General features: G+C 39.3%; 1 protein-coding gene across 1 annotated transcript in view; it reads left to right on the top strand.

The window, feature by feature from the left end:
* glra2 (glycine receptor, alpha 2) overlaps positions 1-24617 on the top strand; it is a 195874-nt gene that overhangs the window by 73910 nt on the left and 97347 nt on the right. Inside the window, exon 4 of the mRNA XM_060832961.1 lies at positions 15243-15466. Coding sequence (XP_060688944.1) covers positions 15243-15466 — 224 coding nt within the window. The remainder of the gene's footprint in view (positions 1-15242; positions 15467-24617) is intronic.

The raw sequence follows: 24617 nt of genomic DNA, 5'->3' as shown, positions 1-24617 counted from the left end.
GACAGACTCTATTGGTTTTAGAACAAATAGTAATAGGGGCGGCACGGTGGCACAGTGGTTAGCACTGCTGCCTCACAGCACCAGAGACCCGGGTTCAATTCCCGACTCAGGCGACTGACTGTGTGGAGTTTGCACTTTCTCCCCGTGTCTGCGTGGGTTTCCTCCGGGTGCTCCGGTTTCCTCCCACAGTCACAAAGATGTGCCATGCTAAATTGCCCGTAGTGTTAGGTAAGGGGTAAATGTAAGGGTATGGGTGGGTTGCGCTTCGGCGGGTCGGTGTGGACTTGTTGGGCCGAAGGGCCTGTTTCCACACTGTAAGTCTAAGTCTAAGTCTAAGTCTAAGGAGTTATAACACTACAGTGTGTATACTGTAGATCACAGACTGGGAAGGAGACTGAGGAACCAATTTGCAGATAAACTGTAGAAAGATGTAAGAATTACAGGGGAGTAAAATGGGGAACTTCAACTCTCACAATAAGAACTGGGGTAAAGCCAGAGGTCCATAAGACCGTAAGACATCGGAGCAGAAATTAAGCCATTCAGCCCATCGAATCTGCTTTCCATTCAATCATGACTGATAAGTTTCTCAACCCCATTCTCCTTCTTTCTGCCTGTAACCCTTGATCCCCTTGATACTCAAGAACCTGTTTATTTCCGTCTTAAATATAAGCAATGACCTGGCCTACACAGCCTTCTGTGGCAATGAATTCCATTCATTCACCACTCTCTGGATGAAGAGACTTCTCTTTATCTCTATTCTAAAAGATTTTCTCTTTACTCTAAGACTGTGCCCTCGGATCTTAGTCTCTCCTACCAATGGAAACATCTTCCCGACATCTACTCTGTCCAGGCTATTCAGTATTCTGTATATTTCAATTAGATCCCCCTCATCCTTCTAAACTCCATTGAGTATAGGCCTAAGGTCCTCAAAAGTTCCTCATATGTTAAGTTTTTCATTCCTGGGACCATTCTTGTGAACCTCCACTGAACACGCTCCAGAGCCAGTACATCCTTCCTAAGATATGGGGCCCAAAACTGCACACAATACTCCAAATGTGGTCTGAACAGAGCCTCAGAAGTACATCCCTGTTTTTATAATCAACTCCTCTCAAAATAAATGTCATCATTGCATTTGCCTTCCTAACTACTGACTCAATCTGCAGGTTTATTTGACAGAACCCTGGCTACAAGTCCCAAGTCTCTTTGCACTTCAGACTTACGGATTTTAAGATTAGATTCCCTACAGTGTGGAAACAGGCCCTTCAGCCCAACAACTTCACACCAACCCTCCGAAGAGTAACCCACCCAGACCCATTTCCCGCTGTCTAATGAACCAAACACTATGGACAATTAAGCATGGCTAATTCACCTGACCCACACATCTTTGGATTGTGGGAGGAAACTGGAGCACCCAGAGGAAACCCACGCAGACACGGGGAGAATGTGCAAACTCCACACAGACAGCCGCCCAAAGCTGGAATCGAACCTGGGTCCCTGGCGCCGTGAGGCAGCGGTGCTAACCACTGAGCCACCATACCACCAATTTGCCGCCATTTCCCCATTTGGAAAACATGCCTCTATTCTTCCTACCAAAATGACTGACCTCACACTTTCCAATGTTATACTTGATCTGCCACTTCTTTGCCCACTCTCACAACCTGTCCAAAACCTTCTGCAGCCTCCCTGCCTCCTCAATGCTACCTATCCATCTACCTATCTTTGTATCATTTGCAAACTTAGCCAGCAAGGCCTCAGTTCCTTCATCGAGATCGCTAATATATAAAATAAAAAGTTGTGGTCTCAAACATTGAGCCTTGCGGAACACCACTTATCACCAGTCACCACCCTTTTATCTCCTCTTTCTGCCAGACAGCCATGCTTCTATCCATGCTAGCACTTTGCCTCTAACACAATGGGCCTTTATCTTACTCAGTGGCCTCCTATGCGACACCTTGTCAAAGGGCTTCTTGAAGTCCATGTAGATAACATCCACTGGCTCTCCTTGGTCTAACCTGCTCATTATTTCCTCAAAGAATTCTAGCAGATTTGTCAGGTATGACCTTCCCTTGATAAAACTATGCTGACTTTGCCCTATTTTACCATACAATTCCTAGTATTCCGAAATCTCATCCTTCACAACAGATTCCAGGATCTTATCCATGACTGAGGTTAGGATGATCATTCTGTAATTTTCTGTCTTTTGCCTTACTCCCTTTTCAAACAGGGTTGTCATGTTAGCGATTTTCTTGACCTCTGGGACCCTCCCTCATTCTAGCAATTCCTGAAAGATCATCACTAACACCTGTACTATCTCTTCAGCTATCTTCCTTTGAACTCTGGGGTGTAGTCCATCTGGCTCAATTCACTAGCACCTGAAGAAGGAGCAGAGCACCAAAAGCTAATGTTTTCAAATAAACCTGTTGGACTAGAACCTGGTGTCATGTGACTTCTAACTTTGTCTGCCCCAGTCCAACACCAGCACCTTCACAATATGAACTGGGATAGTAGTAGGTTAAATTTACATTTCCTGCGGTTGCAGGGGAAGGTGCCGGGGGTGGAGGTTGGGTTTACATTTCCTGCGGTTGCAGGGGAAGGTGCCGGGGGTGGAGGTTGGGGTTGCAGGGGAAGGTGCCGGGGGTGGAGGTTGGGGTTGCAGGGGAAGGTGCCGGGGGTGGAGGTTGGGGTTGCAGGGGAAGGTGTCGGGGGTGGAGGTTGGGGTTGCAGGGGAAGGTGCCGGGGGTGGAGGTTGGGGTTGCAGGGGAAGGTGCCGGGGGTGGAGGTTGGGGTTGCAGGGGAAGGTGCCGGGGGTGGAGGTTGGGATAGTAGTAACTGAGTAATGGGAAAAGGGAGGGAGGAATTCTAGAAATTGGTACAGAGGAACTTTCTTTGTCAGTGCACTTCCAGAACATGAGGAGTTAAGAGCTGTTGCATTTAGTTTTAAGCCTTGAAGTGGTGCAAATGTTCCATGTTTCAGTTGGGGTGCACTGGGAAACAGCTTCTAGTGGTCTGCTATGTAGCTTCAGCTTGATTTCCAGGATAAAGACAGGGTTGAGGGTCACTCCATCCATGATCTGAATAGCGTTCCTCAGTAATATAGGATTTGTATTAGAAGTAAGCTCCTTACGTTCTAGGGAGAGATTGAAAATAGTGTGAATGCCCTCCTCAAAACTGAAAGGTTCAGAGATGCTGTTGGAGGTGCTTAACATTAAAAAGAGTTTTAATGTGATCAGTACAGAAAACAATCCAGTGGCAAAAAGTTTGGTAACTAGGGGACACAAGTAATAGGCAAAAAAACTAGAGCCATTATGATATTTTTAAATGCAGTGAGTTCTGGGATGCACTGCCTTAAAGGATAGTGGTGGCAGATTGGATAGTCATTTTCAAAAGAAAATTGGATAAATCCTTGCAAAGGAAATACAGGGCTATGGAGACAGAACTGAGGAGTAGCAATAATTGCATTGCTCTCTCAAAGAATAAACATGAGCACAGTAGACCAAGTGATCACATTGTGCTATACTATTCTATGTTTCTACAATGGAAAACCAAGGTTGCACAGAGAATTGAAACTGTAGTCTAACCAATGTCCTGTAAAGGTACTTCTTACCTTAGTTGCACACATGCATAGATCCAGAATCATATTTGACCATGAATGGTTGTTTTCCCTTTCACTCTTACTTTTAAGAGTTTGCTTATCTGCATCCTTTAGTCTCACTAACCTTTCACTCCAACAACAATTTTACCATTTCAATTCTCTGTCATTTTTCTCAAACTGGACTACTTCATACTTGGTGACATTGAACTGTAAAATTGACCCATCTATTTTCACTTCTGTGTTAAATCTAAAGTTTCCTCTTGTCCAATGTAATGTTTGTAAAAGTTTCACATTCCCCTTATTATCATAAAAATAAAATATTTTGATATTATTTGTTTTATGTCCTTAAATTTACAAGAAATCTCTTACGTGGTACTTCCTAAATACTAGCACTTTCTAAATACTCAAGTATGACAAAACATTATGTGTCATTTTGGCTCCACACATATTCACTCACTTGAAAAATTTAATTAAATTAGTCAAGCATGTTCCATAGTTTACCAATCTGTGCTGACTGCCTCTTCTAATTCCTTATCTTATGGAAAATGGGTTATTTTTAGTTATGATGAATAACTGATTTGGGAAGCACTGAGGCAAGAAACAATAATAATAAATGGCAGGTTAATAAGCAGAAATTCATAAGTTGTTCCAAAAATAATTATCATCAGCAAACCAAACTGTCTATCTGACATTCTGTGTAGTTTACTTTAGTATTTCAAAAAGCAATCCTGAAAAAAGAATAGGTTGGAAGGTTTTAAAACTTGTTTTTAAAAAAGGGCAGCACAGTGCCTAGCCTCGGGCAACAGTCTAAGTGGAGTTTGCACATTCTCCCCATGCCTGTGTGGGTCTCCTTCAGCTGCTCCAGTTTCCCCCCCACAGTCCAAAGATGTGCAGGTTAGGTGAATTGGCTGTGCTAAATTGCCGATAGTGTTCAGGGATGTGTAGGTTACTTGCATTAGTCCGGGGAAATGTAGAGTAATAGGGTAGTGGAATGAGTCTGGGTGTGCTACTCTTTGGAGGGTGGACCTGTTGGGCCAAATGGCCTGTTTCCATGCGTTCTATGATTTTATGAAAACACAAATTTAGCAATTGCCTTCAGTGATGAGTGCCACACTGTTACAATAAACTGAAATATTTCCAAATGAACAATATTATGGGATCAGACATTAAAATAAGATTAATGTTTTTTGCTTTCTGCTGAAAGTAAATTTAAGCCGAAAAGGAAATTATTGCAGGGTAATGAAGAAAACTCAAGTGGAAAGAACTTATTAAATAGCTTTTTTGGTGCATGCACAATGGATCTAATGGCCTCAATGATACTAAATTGTAGACCTTGATTTTGCTAACATACTGATAGCACCATCTGTCTAGAATTGCTAACATATCATGTTCTTTTCTTGTAAATTCAAGTGATTTATTGGATAGCACAACTCAATATGACTAAAAGGAGTAGAAAGCCAGAGTTTCAATAAAATGTTTCTGTTATTCTGTTCATTGTTAAATCAGATCAAGTGCATTGTTATTTACAAGATAGGGATAACAACACATATCCAAATAAAACTTACCAAAGTGATTCCATAATTATTCATATATGACTGAATATATTACCCTGTTTCAAAGCTATGCCTGCAGAAATATCTGCATTTCCCGACATTCACACTTGGATTTTTAATAAGTTGGAAGTCAATATTCAGCTATTATGAAATATTACGTTCATATTATTCATGAATGATAACTCATTTTCCTTGCCTTTTCCTTCTTATAATCTTTCGGGTAAAATTTAGGGTTTTCTCATCCCTGTTTGTCAGCTGTGGTCCATTACATTGGCTGGCAGCTTGAATATCATAAGATGGTGAACATACAAGTGAAAATTCCCTGGCCAGGAGACTCCAAATTTGTGACTTTTGACAAACATAATCAAGATTTTTTTCTGTCTGAGGGCATCAAAGAGTTGTCAAAATGTCCAGTTGATGCGTTGAACTTACAAAAACAATGCATTTTAGTGATAATATTAATAATCAAAAGTAGTGAGTTATTGCTCACTGTCCTTTCATTTTGCACTTGTTGACAAATAATTCATGCAAATAGTTTTAATAGCATGCTGCCAGAAAGAATTTGTTGAAGAACTTAGAATCTTCATTATCATAGTGAACCTTGAGTTGTAGAATACAGTGTTCAACCTCTGTTAGCAGCTGAAAAAGTATCAGCAATTTTTATGAACTTTGTCCATGTTTCAGAGGTTGGATTTAATACTTGTCAGTAGTCCCTAAGAGTTTTCATAATTCTGTTAGTCAAAGGAACCACAGTAATACATATAGTGATGAAAAGTTTTAACTCACAATGTTCACTATTTGCAACTAGACTGCTAAACAATGGGTCGACAATGTGGTGCTGGAAAAGCGCAGCAGGTCAGGCAGCATCCAAGGAGCAGGAGAATTGACGTTTCAGGCATAAGCTCTTCATATTCTGAAATCTGAAGGCCTGAACAGTCATTCTGACTGCTACTGTCAAATGTTAAGTATATAGGCTCAGTGATATTAGAATGCAGAGAGAGTAGGTTGCCAGATGGGTACCGGGGTAGAATGTTAATTTAGTGCAGTGCTGGGAGTTGAATGGCAGTGTACCATGTAAGCAGAGTACCAGCTAGAGACAGGGTAGTGATCCAGGTACAAGATACTTAGTTTGTAAATGGTACATTTGCCAGATAAATAGTGTGCCACATGTATAAGGTAATAGAGTGCTAAAACATTGTTCCAACTGAGGAGGGGTTAGAATGCCAGGGGTGGGAAGCCACATGTAGGAGTAGGATGCCAGTTGAATAAGAGGTGGGGTGCCAGGAGTAGAATGCCAAATCTGCGAAGTAATGTTGTGAGGTAAACAGGGTGCCAGGTGGAGGTTGGTGGGATTGAGTTGTGGATCGGGTCAGGTCTGGGGGAAGGGGATGAGGTTGGGAGGACTGGGTTGTGAGTGGACTGAGATGAGGTGTAATTGGGGATATGTGAGGTCATTATGAGGCCAATTGAGTAGTTATTCAGGAGTTAGGTTAACTGTTTAATACATTAATGTCTATGTATGACAGGCTTTCTTCATTTTGTCTGAGCCCTCTGAATTCTCGGATTTAAATGGAGACGTATAGAGGATTCCCCACACAGTGGAATTGCCTGGTGGAAAACTCAGTTCCCTGGACCATTCCTTCAGCATAGGCCACAGGATGGCCATGCACAATTCCCATCTATACTGGAATAATGGCTGCATGGCTTGGGGAAAGTCCAGGCCAATGTTCTGGGAAAACTATTCACTTTTCAGCAATTAATATCCCCAAGAGGCAATAGAAAATGCTGTAGTCAAGTCCAACTGGCAGTTCTCTTGGCATTATTAACCGATCAAGTTGATTTCTGGGTAGATCAGCCCAAATGTTGGATCTGGCATGTAACTCCAATCTCAAAAGGATGGTCTCAAAAAGATCCAAGATCTAATTTTAACTCTGTAAATAGATGAACTTTGAATCTATTAAAATTAAACCCTTAACGATCTCTGCTGAAGATTTCCACTCCTCCCGAATTTAATTTAAATCCGACAGTGCGTCTAAAAGATCTCCAGGCATTTAGCTACCATGATGTTACTAAGTAATGTCAGCAACCAATTACATTCATTCTCATAGTGTAAACTAGAAAGCAAGTTTCGCTGATTAACTATGCTTTTTTCAAAATTAAATGTTGCAGCGAGTAGTATAAATAGGGAACACACAAATGCCTAGAAGCTGAAATAGCAGAAATAAACTTATTAAAAGGATGTTATTATTTCAGCCAAACACTTTGGAATTTTTCTTGAAATGGAAAACTTTAAATTTACACAATATTTTAAGCAATAGAGAGATCATTTTGCAGTAATCAGGAAATAGCATGGCATTACAACGCAACAGTATCTCATTAAAAAGGCGCAAAATTTTCAGAACTTTTTAACAGCAATATTACAGCTTAAAAGGCAAAGTTCTTGTCAGTTCAGTGATTTCGAAAGATAACTGGCTGTCAGCAATTTCTAGATTTCTGCATATATTTGCAAATAGACACTAAAAGTTGCTGTTAGCTTCACAGTGTAAAGGTGTCGAACACTAATTGCTTCACTGTCATTTCAATGAGAAAGTGCAGGCCAGTTATCATTGACAACTCACTCGCTGTGCAAGGAATAATCTAAATCGGTAATGCTGTGCTTCATCACAACAGGCACAGGGAAGAAAGGCAACCCTTACCAGAGCTGTTTTGGCCACCCAGTCTAGGAGAAATATATTGGTTTTGTAGAAAATCTGCTGACACTTACTAGACTAAAAGGACTTACCTGTGTAAACATGAATTATATCCATTGGAAGTGAGGAGATTAGGGGGAACCTGATTAAATGGTTTGTACATAATTGAAAGTAAGACAAAGAACACTCTACATTCTGACAGTGGGACCCTGAGGAAACTAGAGAAAGGGAACATAATTTTAGCATTTGAACTTGGCTAATTTCACCTAAATCAGACAATGGCTTGTGTGAATGTAAGATCTGGAGAACTATCAATGCAGAATTAATTCAGTTGATGAAATCAGCAGGAAAGGATGAAAGGACAATGAACCAGAAATTTAAGACTTAAAGGTCTTAAGTGCTCCACCATTCAATATGATCACATCCAACTCAGTTCCCTGTTCCTACCTTCTCCCATACCCTTTGATCCTTTCAATCATTAGAACTATATCTAACTCCTTGAAAATGTTTTGTGTGGCAGGGAGTTCCATGGGTTCACCACTCTCTGGGAAAAGAAATTTCTCCTTATTTCAGTTCCAATTGCCTACCCTGTATCTTTAGACTGTTATCTGTGGTCCTGGACTCCCCAGTCATTGGAAACATCTCTTCTAAATTTACCTGATCTAGTTCTCAAATCCCAAACTCACACCATTAAAGTATCAAGGGCTAGTAATTCAGGGATGTACATTTTTGGATCCTGTGTCAAGCTGCAGGTAAACCTAGTGCCAACTGTCTCGGGGCAGTATTGCAGGAGAGAACCCAAGAATTGTACTGGACCCCTTATTCCCATACCAAGGTGTGTAAATCCCTGTCACGATGAATTTGTGTTACTCCGAGGATTAGGACAGTATTTGTGGACCTCAAGTAGGGTCATGGGCCAAATTATTGGGGTCATGAGATCGGGAACATTACTCTTACAGGCCTCACTGAATGGTCACAAGAATTTTCCAGCCTTGAAACTGGGTCCCAGTGTGGAAAGAATATTTGGAATCCCTGGCTTAGGATATCAGTTAACACTAAAAGTTCAAAGCTCATATTGCTAAGACACTGACTTCAAACTTTTCACTCATTGACAGTTAAATGACATATTATCATTAAGTCAATTAAAGGTCACAGTACGTTTCATTAACAGTCAAAAACAGTCATGAGCTAACACAAAAATCACAAAATCGTTAATAACTATAACTTCAAATCAGCTCTCTAATCAATTATGAAATGTTACTAACAGACATTAAAAATCTCAGTTACCACTAATTACATGATGGGCAATTGCTTCTACTTGACATTTAATGCTTACTATTTTACTTCAAAAGTCAATAGCAAAGATGCCACTGCATTAGGTATGCTGGCTATTTTACGTAGATTTCACAAATCAAAAAGTTGTCTGTTAAGATGTGATTTTCTTTATTGCTCAACCCCCTGTACATACCAATTTAAGAACTTCACTGATTTCAGGCAATCTCAGGTCTCCCAGCATATGGTCAATAAACTCTTTATCTTTATTTAAGGAGTGATTACTCACACTTAAGTCGACAAATCAGTTCCCAGTAGGCATCTATAAACTCCTGTACTGGGTAAATTAACAGACCACTATAGGAGGTGTGGATATATTCCCAATAATTAACAGCTCAGCTCTCAAAATGAAATAAAACAGTGAAATCACACACTGTTCTTATCTAGCATCAGATTTCACACTGCCAATAATTGACAATCAAATGTCACTACTGCCACTAACTACCAGCCAAATCCTGGATAACCATTAGCTGCTAGGTCTCACATTGCTGACAATGCACCATCAAATCTCATGATGTAATTAACTATTAGGTCTTTCAGAATACTGGTCTATCATCATTATGTCATTAATAGACAGTTACATTTACATGGCTAATAATCGCAAGTTATATCTGACACTGCCACATAATCAAAAGTCACATTGTTAGATTAGTATGATGAAGAGATTTATGTGAAACATTGATCCCAGGTGAATTTAATTAGATATTTTCATTTTACCATTTACCTTTTGTCATTTTCCATACTTTGCAAACTAAGTTAGGAATACAACGACAATCATGATTGAGGTATGTAAGAATAAAATAATTAGTATTTCATTCTTTTCCTGCTAATTAGTTTTGCAACTACAATTTACAACTGATAACTTCCACTTTATAAAACTATTTACTTTAAGTTCACATTTTAGAGAATCTGGAACATATGCCTGTTAAAGATTTATGAATTAATAGTTGAAGGTTTTTATTTCACAGTCATCTTTCCTATTGGCTTAATGCTCTGTGTACTGCACTTGCTGGATTTACTCCGCGTGTTTGAACACTGAAGAAGGAAATATTTCCCTTGTTCCGCACAAGTGTTAGCATCAAGCAGTTCCAGATCAGATATAGCATTAGCAGATGCAGAATTAATCCGACTGCGCTCTGTCGCATTAGTAAACTTAATCCCAGCCCCAGAAGTTTACTGCTGTAAATATATTTTTCACCTCATACATTGGTTTTCTTCATTGCTTATCTGAGAGAGCTTGTCAGTTCATCCAATTAATGCTGAAGTGTGAGGATTTAATACTGTAGTCTAATACCCTCTGGGCATTAAGATGAGACTGTCTAAATGTAGCTTAAGTAGACTCCTCTAGTTAGTTGAGAGATGATACTGTTGTTACATCAGTCAGGGCTAGACTCAAGACCTAGGTCCCAGAAGTAAAGAGAGATTTCTGCAGCACTCAGTCTGCTAATTTTACACATCAAATAAAGGATTAAATTAATTTCTTTATCCAGCAAGTCACAAAGAACTGTACATAACAGTATAATATATTAAAAACATGAAGGAATGAAAGACTGTACATCGTTGTCCCATTCTGCATATCACATTTTGACGTTGAAATCAATTATCAAGAACTCTTCTCAGCTTCTATCTGCAACAGCCAAGCACATTTCAACATTCCAGGTTTCCTCATCACCACAATGGCAACACACTTGAGAGATTTCGGTTTCTGTTTCTTGAACTTCATTCATGTCTCAGAAGGGACATAGCTCCATTTTTGCAGAATGAGTATAGCCAGCGAGAACAAATTAAAAGAAAGATCTGAGTTACTGAGATCATTGTATTGGAGTTGAATAATTCAGTTCAAATTATAAAGAAGATTGAATTCAAAATTGGCATAATACTCAAACTCAAAATTCAATAATTTATTCGCTTATACATGAGAGCTGCTAATCTTTTGTGTGATAGCTCGATGTCTTTGTTTTTGTTTGTTCTTACTTGAAGTTGGACCACTTTCTAAAATATATTCATGCCACATATGTGCCTGTAAAAACAGTCCATTAACAGCCAGCATGAAACAGATGGGACACGCAGTATTAAACACATCTAATCCCGAATTAGACTATCACCACTGTGTAATACCTTGAATGAACACCTGGTAAGACAGATCAGGCAGCTTTGATTGTCAGTTAAGGGATCAATTCTGACTCTGAGCAGTTTAGTGAAACATAAACGGGGGTTGTTACTACTTTAGAATTTGAACTCAGTTGGAGGAGTTGGAGGTGGATGTTGCTGCATGGAATAATCCAGAGACATAACATATGTTAAGTGAGAGCAAACTAAAATTCAAGAAAAATCTCAGTGTACAGAAATATGCTCAAATGAAAGAGCGGGGAATAAACTATGTGCAGTGCATATGCAAATCAAGCATGCTGATTTGATTACAATTACACTTGTTTTACACACATGAAATATGTACACACATACTTCAATGGACCACTGTATTCTTGAAAAATCTCTGAGTGTAACATTGCCATTTTCAACCCTAGCAATATTGCTTTACTCATTCAAAAGTTTTCATTTGTTTCAGTGTAAATATTTAACCTAAATTTCTGGAAATTCTAGATTAGGAGGTGAGGGGAGGGATGTTACAGTTGTACTTAAATGTCATTCAAAGAATTGATTATCAAAACATACAAAACAATTCAAGCAAAATCACTTTTTTTCCTCAACTGTCTTCTAATCGGTCATTTATCCACTCTCATCTACATTTTTGAACATGCATTTTACTCACTTTAACTTTACTGCTCTCTATCTAATTTAACTTACCTTTTAAGTTCATACTTTTTCTTTCAATTTAGGAAGTTTTATCACTTTCTGTTGGGAAGCCACTTAAAGCACTATTGACTCTCAAGTCATGTATGTAACCCAGTGTTTAGACTTGTGCCTCAGTCTCCTAGTTGCGCCTGTGAGTTTTTAACAATTTCCATAAGCCAGTTGTAGATATTTTCTAATTTGAGATATCATTACACAGCTCTGGAATAGTGGGGATTTGAACTCATAGGTAGTGAACTACCACTGAACCACAAAGAGCACCAGCCTTTCCATGAAGCCAGTTATATTGTCCCAAATTAGATCTGAAAAAGTTAAAGCTTAAGCTGCTGATCCATGTTTTGAGAGGAAATAAATGCATTGGACTCAGCAACTTTATAACCTGTGCAAGCTATTAAAATGAGTGGAGCTAAATGTAGGGGATTTCAAATCTACACTTGCCTCTTTTTTAAAAAAGAAAAGAAAAGTAACAATCTTTATTATAGGTTTGTTAAAGTGGTTTGGTGGTATGAAGATGGAAGTTCAGAGTCCGACTCACTGCAATGCCCGCTTTTTAATAAATTAAGAAGAAAGTTTCAAATAGCTCACTTGCTTAATTTCTGCACTGTGGTGTGATAAATGGCTCCAGATTGCTGAACATTGCCTGTGGATTGATATTTCTTTGGAAGTGGTCTATTTTGAGCAAAGAGGTGTGAGGATATAAAATGGCAGGGAAAACAAATTATAAAAGATATTGTTTAATGTAAATCGAGTATCTTAGTCAAACCTATGTACTGTAACCAGTCGGCTACCTCTGCATTAATCATATTTTTATTAGCATGGTATTATGCAGTAAATGTGTGTGCGCTTTGGTGGTGTAGATGGAATTATACAATAAGACTGCAAATTTGACTAAAACCAACTATTTAATTAACCTTAAAATTATCATGTCTTGAATAATCCAACCTAATCAAATCTAATTAGAATACAAAAAAACAGCAGAACATCTCTAAATTTGCATGATATTATCATTTCAGTAAAGTAGTTTGGGTTTTATTGGGATTTAAGCTATGTTGAACATAATAGGGAGTACAATTTGCATTTAATATACATGAGCACTAGAACGATGGATCGAAAATTACAAGTTGTCCAATAAAGATGATTATACGTCAGGGAATGTATTTAAACTCATTGTTTACATAAAATTATTTAAATGGGTCATGGCATCCTCAGACCGAAAAACAAAAAGAATTAAAAACAGTTCTAATCATTTAACTTGAATCAACATAATATAAATGAATTAACAAAAACATAAGTGCCATCAATATTCTCCTCCCTTAAGCACTGCACAATCAAATGTACAATGACGTATAACATTTATAGCTTAAATGAATGCTTGAAAATATAACAGAGTTTTTAAAAAGCTGATATTGATAGTTTTGTTAAGCTTGAGGGCTCAACAGTTTAACCCATTTGTAATTATTGCATCCTAAGGGTTCTGTGCAGGGACCAGAGCAAAAATAGTCTCTTTATTAACAATGTTGAGCAGAACTCCTGAAATGAAGACAAGCAAGTCATGATGTCTTTAATCAAAAGATAGCATTTCCTCTGTAAGGACTTTACACGAGGTGTTTACTTGAGTCATGTGATCCATTTACCTGAACTCTGAACAAAAGTCATGGTCTAATATTGTTCACTCGAAGACTGGTTAACACAGTAGTCCCAAAGTAGAGCCAATTCCATTGAGACTGTGCTATCAAATAGAAGTGAAATCATAACAAATGAATTATCAACGAGATCAAAGAACTGGCGCAAAGCCACAAATGTGTTATGTTTTACAATTATAGTTTAATCAATTTCCATACATTAACAACTATATTTAAGAGTAATTTAATTCCTATAGTATATTAACAACAAAACACCACAAAATGTCTATGCAATTCAAATAATTTTTGAACTACACTCATTATTATTCTGAGCAAATCTTATGAACCACCTTATTGGCATCATTATTTTATGAATTATTCTCACATTAGAAATTGATTAATATTTTTAAAGAGTTTTATATAATCTATTTGGAACCAAAACTGTACAGTCCTGCATGGTATAAATGTGAATCTAGATTTTGTTCATGTTACACATGGAAATTCAATGCCAAGACACCAAGTGTTAGGAAAAAGAATGGCTGTATATTGCACTGCATTACAACATTGAACTGCATGATTAGATTAGATTCCCTACAGTGCGAAAACAGGCCAATTGGCCCAACAGGTCACACCGACCCTCCGAAGAGTAACCCACCCAGACCCATTCCCCTACTCATGCACCTATCACTATGGGCAGTTTAGCATGGCCAATTCACCTGGCCTGCACATCTTTGGACTGTGGGAGGAAACCTGAGCACCCGGAGGAAACCTACACAGAACGGGGAGAAGGTCGCTCAAGGCTGGAATTGAACCTGGGTCCTTAGTGCTGCTAGGCAACAGTGCTAACCACTGAGCCACCGTGCCACCCTATTTCTAATGATGGTGCCACTATTTTCAAAGAGTACATGCATTTACACACTCAACATGGCTGCAGAAAACAGGGAGGGGTCAATCTAAAAGAGAGTCAAATAAAACTAGCAAATCAAAGAGATCTGGTTCCCCTCCAATTAACAAAACTACTGTGTATTTGTAGAAATATATTACTTGACTGAGATCTCCACTCCCTCACTTGGCCTTCAGTCTAAGCTTGTAAGTTAGAGCGGAGTCTTTCCTTCTCAATTGGCAAACAATTCAAATACAAACATTTAGTAGATCAATAGTATAACATTAGAAGCAAACACTGAGTGAAAGGCCCCTAAAATTTGGTATAAAATCAGGTTATTTTCTACATGGCATTTCAAGGATGCACCTAATGCATTAAAGCATGAGCATTAAACTTTCACGATTCATGATGCTGTTGCTGTGAATTGGAGTGAAGTCACAAAATTATAAAATGAATCAATTTGAGTTTAGTGTTGCAAATAGTTCCTTCAATGCAGCAGTTGTCCTTTTTTTGAGTTAAATTAAAATACTACACTTACTGAGCTTTAATAATTCAAAAATGTACTCAGAAGTTCAGTGTTGCAAAAAAACCAGAAAGAGGGTGTGTAAAATAAAGATAATTATTGCATTGTTGTGGAACCTAGATTGCACAGAGCTTTTGCATTCAATTAAATTTGAATTTCCATATATTTCATTTTTAAGTGGAAACGAAAATCCTGATGAATGAACATAATTTTAAATTAATTTCATGTTTGTTTAGGACTACAGAGTGAATATTTTCCTGCGACAGACATGGAATGATCCACGATTAGCCTACAGTGAGTACCCAGATGATTCCTTAGACTTGGATCCTTCCATGCTGGATTCCATCTGGAAGCCTGATTTGTTCTTTGCAAATGAAAAGGGCGCCAACTTTCATGAAGTGACAACGGACAACAAACTGCTTCGCATTTTTAAAAATGGAACTGTTTTATACAGCATAAGGTAAGATTGTCTTACTCATATTATCTACATCATTTTTCTTAGATGGTTGCTGCTTGTGATGAAACCTTTTGACCGAGGCTGCCAACTTTTTAAACAGTTCCAGTGTTTTTAGCAATATAAAATAATTGGATGATGCTTGGTCAACTGGCCAAAATAGCCAAATGGCTACTAAAAGACTGGGGCATTAGCACTTATTTTCTAGCCTGATTTGACTTTAAATGGGTAAATGCTTTGCTTGAAAGAGGTGGGTAGTTGTTTATATATGAAAGTTGGTGGTTCTGTTGTAGGATACCAATGTCGATACCACTCAAGGAAGAATGGATGAAACATGCATGACAGGTGCCAGTTTATATTCTGCTGGAAGTGGCCTAAATAAAGTCCTTATGGGGTCCACTAAAAACCAGGTGAATCAAATGTGGCTCCTTCGATCCTCATATAAAAGCCCCTTGCTTGTGGCCAACCCATTCTGACTCATTTCCTGAAGATTATCTGCTCAGCCACAGTGGGTCTAACCTGCTGGCAGATTGTGAGAGTTAATCTGTCACAGGAAATCAGAGAGACTTTCTGAATGCCAAAGTGATGTCTCTGTTGATTCAAGCCATCCAACTGCCCTGAACAGTGGTCGATTGTGAACTTTATGATGATACTTGGAGTGGTATTCAAATATTCAAGTTGATAGGCCCAAGCTGGAGTTTTGCCTTTGTATATTTATGGATTACTCTTGGTCTAAGTCTTTGTAGTGGTGTCACCACAACTAAATATTAAACCTATACGGCATTTATGCTAAAAATAAAGTTTATTTATGATTGAAGATTTTTAAAAATTTATTCACAGGATGGGCGTCACAGGTTGTCCAACACTTATTACCCATCCTTAATTGCCCTTCAGCAGGTGGTGGAGAGCAATTGGCTTGAATGGCAGCAGTCCATGTGGTGTAGGCACAACTCACAATGTTGTTAGGGAGGAAGATTATTCAAGTTGTTTTACCATAATTTTGTAATAATCTTTAAAGAGTTTGTGTTTTTTTTTGTTTTGAATAGCTGTTTTTGTTTTGTTAATATTCTTGCCTAGTGAGTGTCATTAATAAAGTTACGTTATTATAAAAGTGAAGTGGTTTAGAAATTATTTTCATGGGGTCACTATGAGAACAATCAAATAAATACAAATTTACCTCAGATGCTAGACATCTGAAACAAAAGCAGAAAGTGCTGACAAAACTCAGCAAGTCTGGCAGTATTTGTGGATAGAGAAACAGAGTTAACATTTTGATTCTTATTCCAAAGAAGAGTCATATCAAACTCAAAATGTTAACTTTGTTTCTCCAGCACATTTTTAAAAAAATCATGAGAGCAGTCTTGCTTTTAAAAATATGGTTTGGTGCTTGGTATGGAACAATGTTGAGAGTGTGGTGCTGGAAAAGCACAGCAGGTCAGGCAGCATCTGAGGAGAATTTATCAAAGAGAATGACAATTGGGAGGTAAACATCAGTTTTAAATCATCTCGGACCTTCAGAGCTGAATACTAGAATATATCAATACTTTCTTCAGAAAATGCTCACAACACTGAAAAACTTGCAGGGTGCAAGAACTTGTCTCAGTTTACATGCACCCATGCAATGGAAGACATTGCTAGCAACATGGAAACCAGCAGAGGGCACTACTACAGTATAGCTGCCAGAGATAGGATGCACAGCATTGGCATGATTAGGCTGGAGGCCAAGCACAACAAGATGTATGAGCATCCTTCCTTGTTGTCTCTTGTTATTTAACTCAGTCACACATTCAACATGATAACCTATGGCACATTTCTTTGCTGTTCCTGCTGCTGTATGAATGACCTCATGCTTTACCCTGTTTCTAAACCCAGTGGACATCTTGCATTTACTGCAGCATATAGTGAGAACACTCTTGAAATAGGACTGCCTGCCTAACGTTAGTATTCCTACCTGCTGTCAAATCTCCTCAGAGTTTTTTTTAATCCTGAACACCACAGTTGTAACTTTGACAGATGTCTCCCAGACTTGCCCAATATTTATTTTGTGGAGTTTCCACACTACCTTGGCTGGATTTCATGACAAACGGGGCAGAGAGATCACTGAGGAAGATCATAGCAAGTGAGTTAGCCAATGCATTTTCACTGGATAAGGCACTGGACACAAGTGATCAGGGGAAAACATAGATGGAAAAATAATGCCTTCAAAAAGAAGGGGTACACAATGAACACAGTCCGCCGATTTCTTGGCAACAAACCCAATAAAAAAGAAGACAACACATGTTCCAGAAACCCTAGCCACTCTGCCCTACATCAAAAACATCTCAGAAGTGACTGCCAGTCTACTCAGACCTGCTGGCATCATGGTAGCCCACAAACCCACCAAAATAGCAGCTAATGAACTTGAAAGACCGTATACAAACAACAAGCAAAACTAGTGTCATTTACAAAATACATTGTAAGAACTGCAACAAACACTACATTGGACAAACAGGCAGAAAACTAGCCACCAGGATACACGAACATCAACTAGCCACAAAAATGACATGACCCACTCTCACTAGTATCTTTACATACAGATGAGGAAGGACACCACTTTGACTGGGACACCACATCCATCCTAGGACAAGCCAAACAGAGACATGCATGAGAATTCCTAGAGGCATGGCATTCCAACTGGAATTCTATCAGCAAACACATTGACCTAGTTCCCAATTACCACTCCTGAGAAAAAGACCAGGAAATGTCATCACTACAGGAAATGACATCACCACAGGAAATGGCATCACTGACCCAAAGAAACCTCAACAATAAATAGAAAGTGGGCTGTACAACCAGTGCTTCATCTGGAGGCTATATGATGATATTACCTAGTATGGTGATGAAACATCTGTTAAAAAATGTTCCAGCCCAGCAAGCAAACCTACTAGGTAATATCATGGAAATGACATCCCAGGAAAACAAACTCACTCAAGCCAATTCATATGTTCATTCTGTTGGCTGAGGTTGACTTCAGAATTTGAGCCTTTAAAAAAATAATGATTTCTGTATATCAACCAGTTGCTAAATATGTTAGATTGCCTAATGGGGATCCTGGTGTAGCATCTCAGCAAGTGTAAGGGAGCTCGCTATCAACTTACGTAGAGCCCTGTTGCAGGTTATTGATGCTCTGCAGTTATCCATGGAGGTTGTAGTTACCTCAACGACTAATGAAGCTACATCCGGCCTCTTCCAACAGGATTGTTCAGAGGCATTCAGACTGATGTCTAGCAGGCTTTGTCCTTGACTAATTCCTTCACCTTGAACAAGGTGCCAGACCTAGTGAATAGGAACTTCAATTAGCTTTCTGTCCTCCAGATCAGCTAGGCACACACAAATATTGGGCAGTATTATAATCAGAACATGTTATATAATACAAATAATATAGCTGACCTCTGTTTGAATGCAAACCACTTGAGCATTGGTATAACTGTTAATGTAGAAAAATAGGATTTGTTCAACTGAAGCTCTCTTCAATGAGATGCTGTTGAAGAGGTCTGGCTGTAGGTAATTATTATCATCTATGCCATCCCTGCACTGTTGGCCATCAAGCTGAAGGTGGCTTCCTGTGCTCCTCCCAGTGCAGGGCAAAATTATGTAGCAAACTCTATTGTGAACAGTATCATAGGAAGATATTGATGCAACTGCAATTTTATTCAAACCAAGGATCAAATTGTAGAGCCTTTGAACCTGTGTTCCTGAGAGAAATCATGAGCCAAGTGTCAGTGATTTCTAAATAGCCAACCTCTCACTAATTTTGCAAGGGCTAGGATTAGGCAGTAGAGACTGGCCAAGTCTGGGAAAAAGGACTGGCACAATATAAAAGCATCTGAGCAGTCTTCAGGGAAGAAGGCATAGATCTGCATGAAGTGTTGCTGATGATCATGAACCAGATGTATTTTAATGGAGTAGAAGCTGTTGTTGTTCATGAGGGCAGTAGATTAATCTAATGTAGCCTGCCAAATGCACTGGGACATGAGGGTATGTGTGAAATCTAAACGCAGGCTTGCTGTTTCCACATTTTGATTGAAAATTTGAAGAAATTGTTTCCTTTAGCAAATCAGACATCAACAGACTGACTGATGTTGATTTTATCACTTGTGGCAGCTTGAATGATTAGATTAGATACCCTACAGTATGGAAATAGGCCCTTCAGCCCAACACACCGACTCTCCGGAGAGTAACCCACCCAGACCCATTTCCCTCTGACTAATGCACCTAACCCTGTGGTCAACTTAGCATGCCCAATTCACCTGGCTTGCACATCTTTGGACTGTGGGAGGAAACCAGAGCACCTAGAGGAAACTCACGCAGACACAGGGAGATTGTGCAAACTCCACACAGACAGTCACCCAAGGCTGGGATCAAACCTGGGAACCTGGTGCTGTGAGGCAGCAGTGCTAACCACTGAGCCACTGTGCTGCCCTGAAAAGCAGGATAAAAGCAGATTTTCAGAAGTTGAAGAATACAGTGGCATTGACTGCAACAGACAATGCTGTGGTAGCAGTGTTAGTCATCCACATATCTGCTGCAGTTTCTTAAAAGTCCAGTATATTGTCCTAGCCTGTAGAGTCTGTTGAGAGTTTTATATTTCAATAAGCATGCTCCTTTGTATTTGCTATCCTTTTCACAGCAGCCCTGAGTGTTTTCCCACCATATCTTCAAACTCTTGTGGGAAAGGAGTTACTAGGAGGACCCTATTGATGCAGAGGTTATGTTGTCATAAGCCTCTTAAGTGCTCAGGATTTTCTACAGACATTGCAAACAATTTCAAATTATACAAGCCACTACACTTACGGTATAAAGAAAGCAAAATTTCTTAAACCTTTCCATTTTTTTATTGTGGAAGTACAAAAATAACCTGCACTTAAATGCTGCCTTAATAACACACCTCAAGATATGCCATGGGAATGTTATAAAGAGTATCACATGAAGCAGTTTTGGGTAAATAGCCAAAATCTCGGTCAAAAGTTAGAATTTGAAGAAGTTCTTAAAGGAGGCAAGAAAGGTCATGCAATGGAGGTGGGTGTGGTTAGGAAAGGAATCACAAAGCTTACAGCTCAAGCAGCTGAGGATATAGCTACAAATAATTAAACTATTAAAATCAGAGATGCACTCAACTTCAGAATTACGTGAGCTTAGATATCTTGGAGGGTCTTGGATCTGGGGTGAGAGACAGGGTTCGAGACAAAAACAACTGTAGATGCTGGAATCTAAAGTAGACAGGCAGGAGCCTGGAAGGACACAGCAAGGCAGGCAGCATCAGGAGGTGTAGAAATCGACATTTCAGGTAGAACCCTTCTTCAGGAATCAGGGATGAAGGACAGGGTAGGAGGAAAGACCATGGAAGAACCTGATATAAAGAAGGATGTAAAATCAAGGTGAATCAATCAAGAATGACTCACACCATCCTGTTATGCTCAGCTGTTTGAATGTTTGCTCAATAATTAGTAGGAGTAAGATCACAGAACACAGGGGACAAAATCCTGCAGGAAGGTTGATTCAAAGGAGGTTTATTGATGGCTAATGCAATCTCACTTTAACCAACTGCAGAAGTCTTCACAGGAATAAACTGGTTGTTGTAGTCACAGGAAATGAAGGATTGACTTCCCAAATACTGACATTTCTAAATAGAATATGCTTGCTTTATTTCCATAGATTCGTTAATGAAATAATTATACTAATAGTCCACTAGCTTATTATTGTTCCTTTCAAAATCTGGAGAGCATCATTAAATTCTGTTAAACCTGTCCCTTTTGTTCCAAATAATCAAAAACGAAATGTTGAATGTCCTTGATATCTCCAGAGAATTGCTACGATGTCTTTGAAAGTTGCTTTTTTGTGAGACTCATGCCTCTGTCAGGTTGTTAAATGTCACTGTGGTAAATGATTCCCGAACATAGAAAGGTCATTATTTTCATAAAATTGTTTGGTCACCTCATTTTACCACCATTTACATTAAATTAATGATGGTGACATTAACAAATCTCTTAAAAGAATTTTACATAGTGACCATTTTCTACTTCGGTCATTAGATTCAAGTCTGTGAATGTCAAGAAATCTCTGAAATTGAAGCCTGAAATAATTTAGAATGACTTGAAATTGTAGCTGGTTGACATTAGCAATTTGCATTGCTCTTACTTGGTTAATATATAATGGAAGCATCTGCATGTTAGGAAATATCTTGCAGGTAACAGACATTTCTACATTTTGGAGTATTGCCAGAATACACATCTGTTCATATTGGCTTCTTTATAGACATGCATTTTATTTCAAAGCTAGAGACCATAAAGTAAACTAAGCCTCAAATCCCAAGCATAACATTTCCAAGTGGTATACCTGCATTCGATCATAAAGCAGACTGATAGCTAGATTACTTGTATTTAACTACTAATCAGTGTTTGTCATTAGATGCTTTTCATTTTAAGAGATTATTTGAGCAGTGTTGGTGAGGAGGTTATGTTGCATAACATGTAACAGAGGCTTGAAGACATTCTGTGCTGCCTTTTGCATTCATTAGTATTCAGGCCAATGATACACTGATTGTACCACTAAGGCAAAAGCAATACATCCATATGACATGTTTATGAAATATTGAACTACATTTGCAGGCCATCAGCAACAGCAGAATTGTATTCAACTACAATCTCCAACCTCAACCACAATCTCCAACATCATCCCTCACTCCAGCATTACCATCAACTCACAAAATCAACTCGGGTTCAAAAAAGAATGCAGGCAGACATGCTGGGAGCAGCATCAGATGTACATAAAAATGACGTGTCAAACTATCATTCAAAGCTATAACATAAGACTACCCTGACAACATTCCCGCAATAACACTGAAGACTTGTACTCCAAAAGTAGATGTGCTAAGTTGTTACAGTACAATAACAACATACAAATATATCCAGCAATGTAGAAAATTGCTCAGGTGTGGCCTATGTACAAAACGCTCAGGTGTGGCCTATGTACAAAAGCAGTAATCGACCTGGCCAATTACTGTCTCAACTGTCTATTGTCAATCACTAATAAAGTGGTGAAAAGGATCATCAACAGTGCTATCAAGCAGCACCAGCTCAGCAGTAACTATTCAGTGACGCCCAGTTTAAGTTCTGCCAGGGCCATTCAGCTCCTGATCTCATTACAGACTTGTTCCAAACATAGACAAAAGAAGTGAGCATAGAGTGACAATGCTTCACACTAAGGTGGCATTTGACAAATTACAGAGGAACCTCAATTATCCGAATATTAATTATCCGAATTTCGGATTATCTGAAGGGGATCTCAAGGTCCTGATAGAAACATTACATCTAAAGATCTGTTTCAACCCTGATCGCATCTTTTTGTTTGCAGGTGCAACGATTAAAAATGAACTCGGCTCACTGAAATGCTGCCGAGAACAGTCCTGGACAGTCCAGGCACCATCTCTAAATGACTGACCTCTCGCCCTTTCTCTCTCTCCCCCCACCATCCTTTCCCTGAAGTTCCCTGAACCCTAAACCCTAAACCACCCAGTCAATACCTCCAACACTGTACAGGGTGGAACCTTTCAAGCAGGTGTGTGTGTGTGTGTGTGTGTGTGTGTACGTGCGCTATTTGGAGACTTACCCCACACTGGCAGCATCAGTCTTACTGTTGATGTGTGGCTGCCCCAGGGGTGGGGGGTGATTGCAGGAGATGGATGGGGGTGCGAGGATTGGGGAGTGGGTTGGGACTGTGGGGTTGGGGCCGGATGGGGCTTTTGGATAAGATTGGGAGTGGAAGAGGTGGAGGCAGGCGGGGGGGGCAGGGTGGGACCAGACAGGGTTGGGGGGGCGGGCGGATGGGTGAGTGGGGTCTCATGTGCAGTGTGCTGCTGCCTAGATTCCTGAAGCAAACTTCACAAAAACTCCGAGCCCCAGAGGAAAGACATTGAATCAATTGACCGAATAATCATTTATCTGAACAAAATAGTGCCCACCCATCTCTTTCGGATAATTGAGGTTCTTCTGCATAGTATTAAGGAGCCCTAGCAAAACTGGAATTGATGGGACTCAGGGAAATCTCTGCATTGGTTGCATCATATCTAGTGCAAGGGAAGATAATTGTGATTGGGTAGAAGTCAATCATCTCAGTTCCAGAACATCTCTGCAGGAGTTCCTCAGGGTGTTATCCTACAACCAACCCGTTGCTTCATTTAGTTGCTTGAGTAGTGATTGTCACTACTGAAGTAACTCACCTCCTTTCTTCTCAGTCCACAGTTCAGGAGTGTGGTAGAATATTCCTCACTGACTGGAATGAGTGCAGTTCAAACAAATTTTAAGAAGCTTGACACTATGCAAGACAAAGCAGCCCTCTAGATTAGCACCCTATCTACAACATTTGATATTCACCTCCTTCACCATTGATGTATAGTTCCAGCAGCGTGTACTATCTACAAGATGCACTGCAAAAACTAAAGGCTTCTTTGACAGTGTGTTCAAAATCCAAAACTAGCCAAGGCAGTAGATTCATAGGAACGAGCCAGTTCCCCTCCAAACCACACCCACTATTGACTTGGAACTATATTGCCAATCTTTCACTATTGCTAGTTCAAAATCCTGGAAATACCCCCATCCTGACAGCGCTGTGTGTGTCCCAGGATCCCCCAAGAACTGCAGTAGTTGAAGAAGATAACACGCCACCATATTCTCCAGGACAATTAAGTACGAGCAGTAAACACTGGCCTAGCCAGCCTAGCTAGCAGTCCATGAATGAATAAAACAGATGTATTGTTATGCTAAGGAGGTGTGTATCTATAATCTATGGATTAATCATTTATTCACTGTATAAAGCCACAGTGTGCATCATTGGTTCTGCTATGCATTGTTTGGTTAGGTAAAGCAATTTCAGTTTACGTCAATATTAAATTTAAGAACATGTGCATGCAATTTTCCAAATTAACTTTAGTCAAGTTGTACAAGGGACCTCTAGAATAGCTCTGGACATGCAGTTTGAACTATTTTAAGAGAACCTACCAAAGACATTAACATTTCATGTTTATTAGGATGTGAAAAACTTCATTTTCTTGACAAAACTGCCAGCAGTATTATTTGGATCTCTCAAACCTCTGCTTCTCCAAACAGTAATGATCTCAAAC

Source organism: Hemiscyllium ocellatum, chromosome 12, assembly GCF_020745735.1.
Source record: "Hemiscyllium ocellatum isolate sHemOce1 chromosome 12, sHemOce1.pat.X.cur, whole genome shotgun sequence".
Classification (NCBI taxonomy): domain Eukaryota; kingdom Metazoa; phylum Chordata; class Chondrichthyes; order Orectolobiformes; family Hemiscylliidae; genus Hemiscyllium; species Hemiscyllium ocellatum.
Note: the sequence above shows the minus strand (reverse complement) of the source record. Positions and strands in the feature narration are given on the sequence as shown.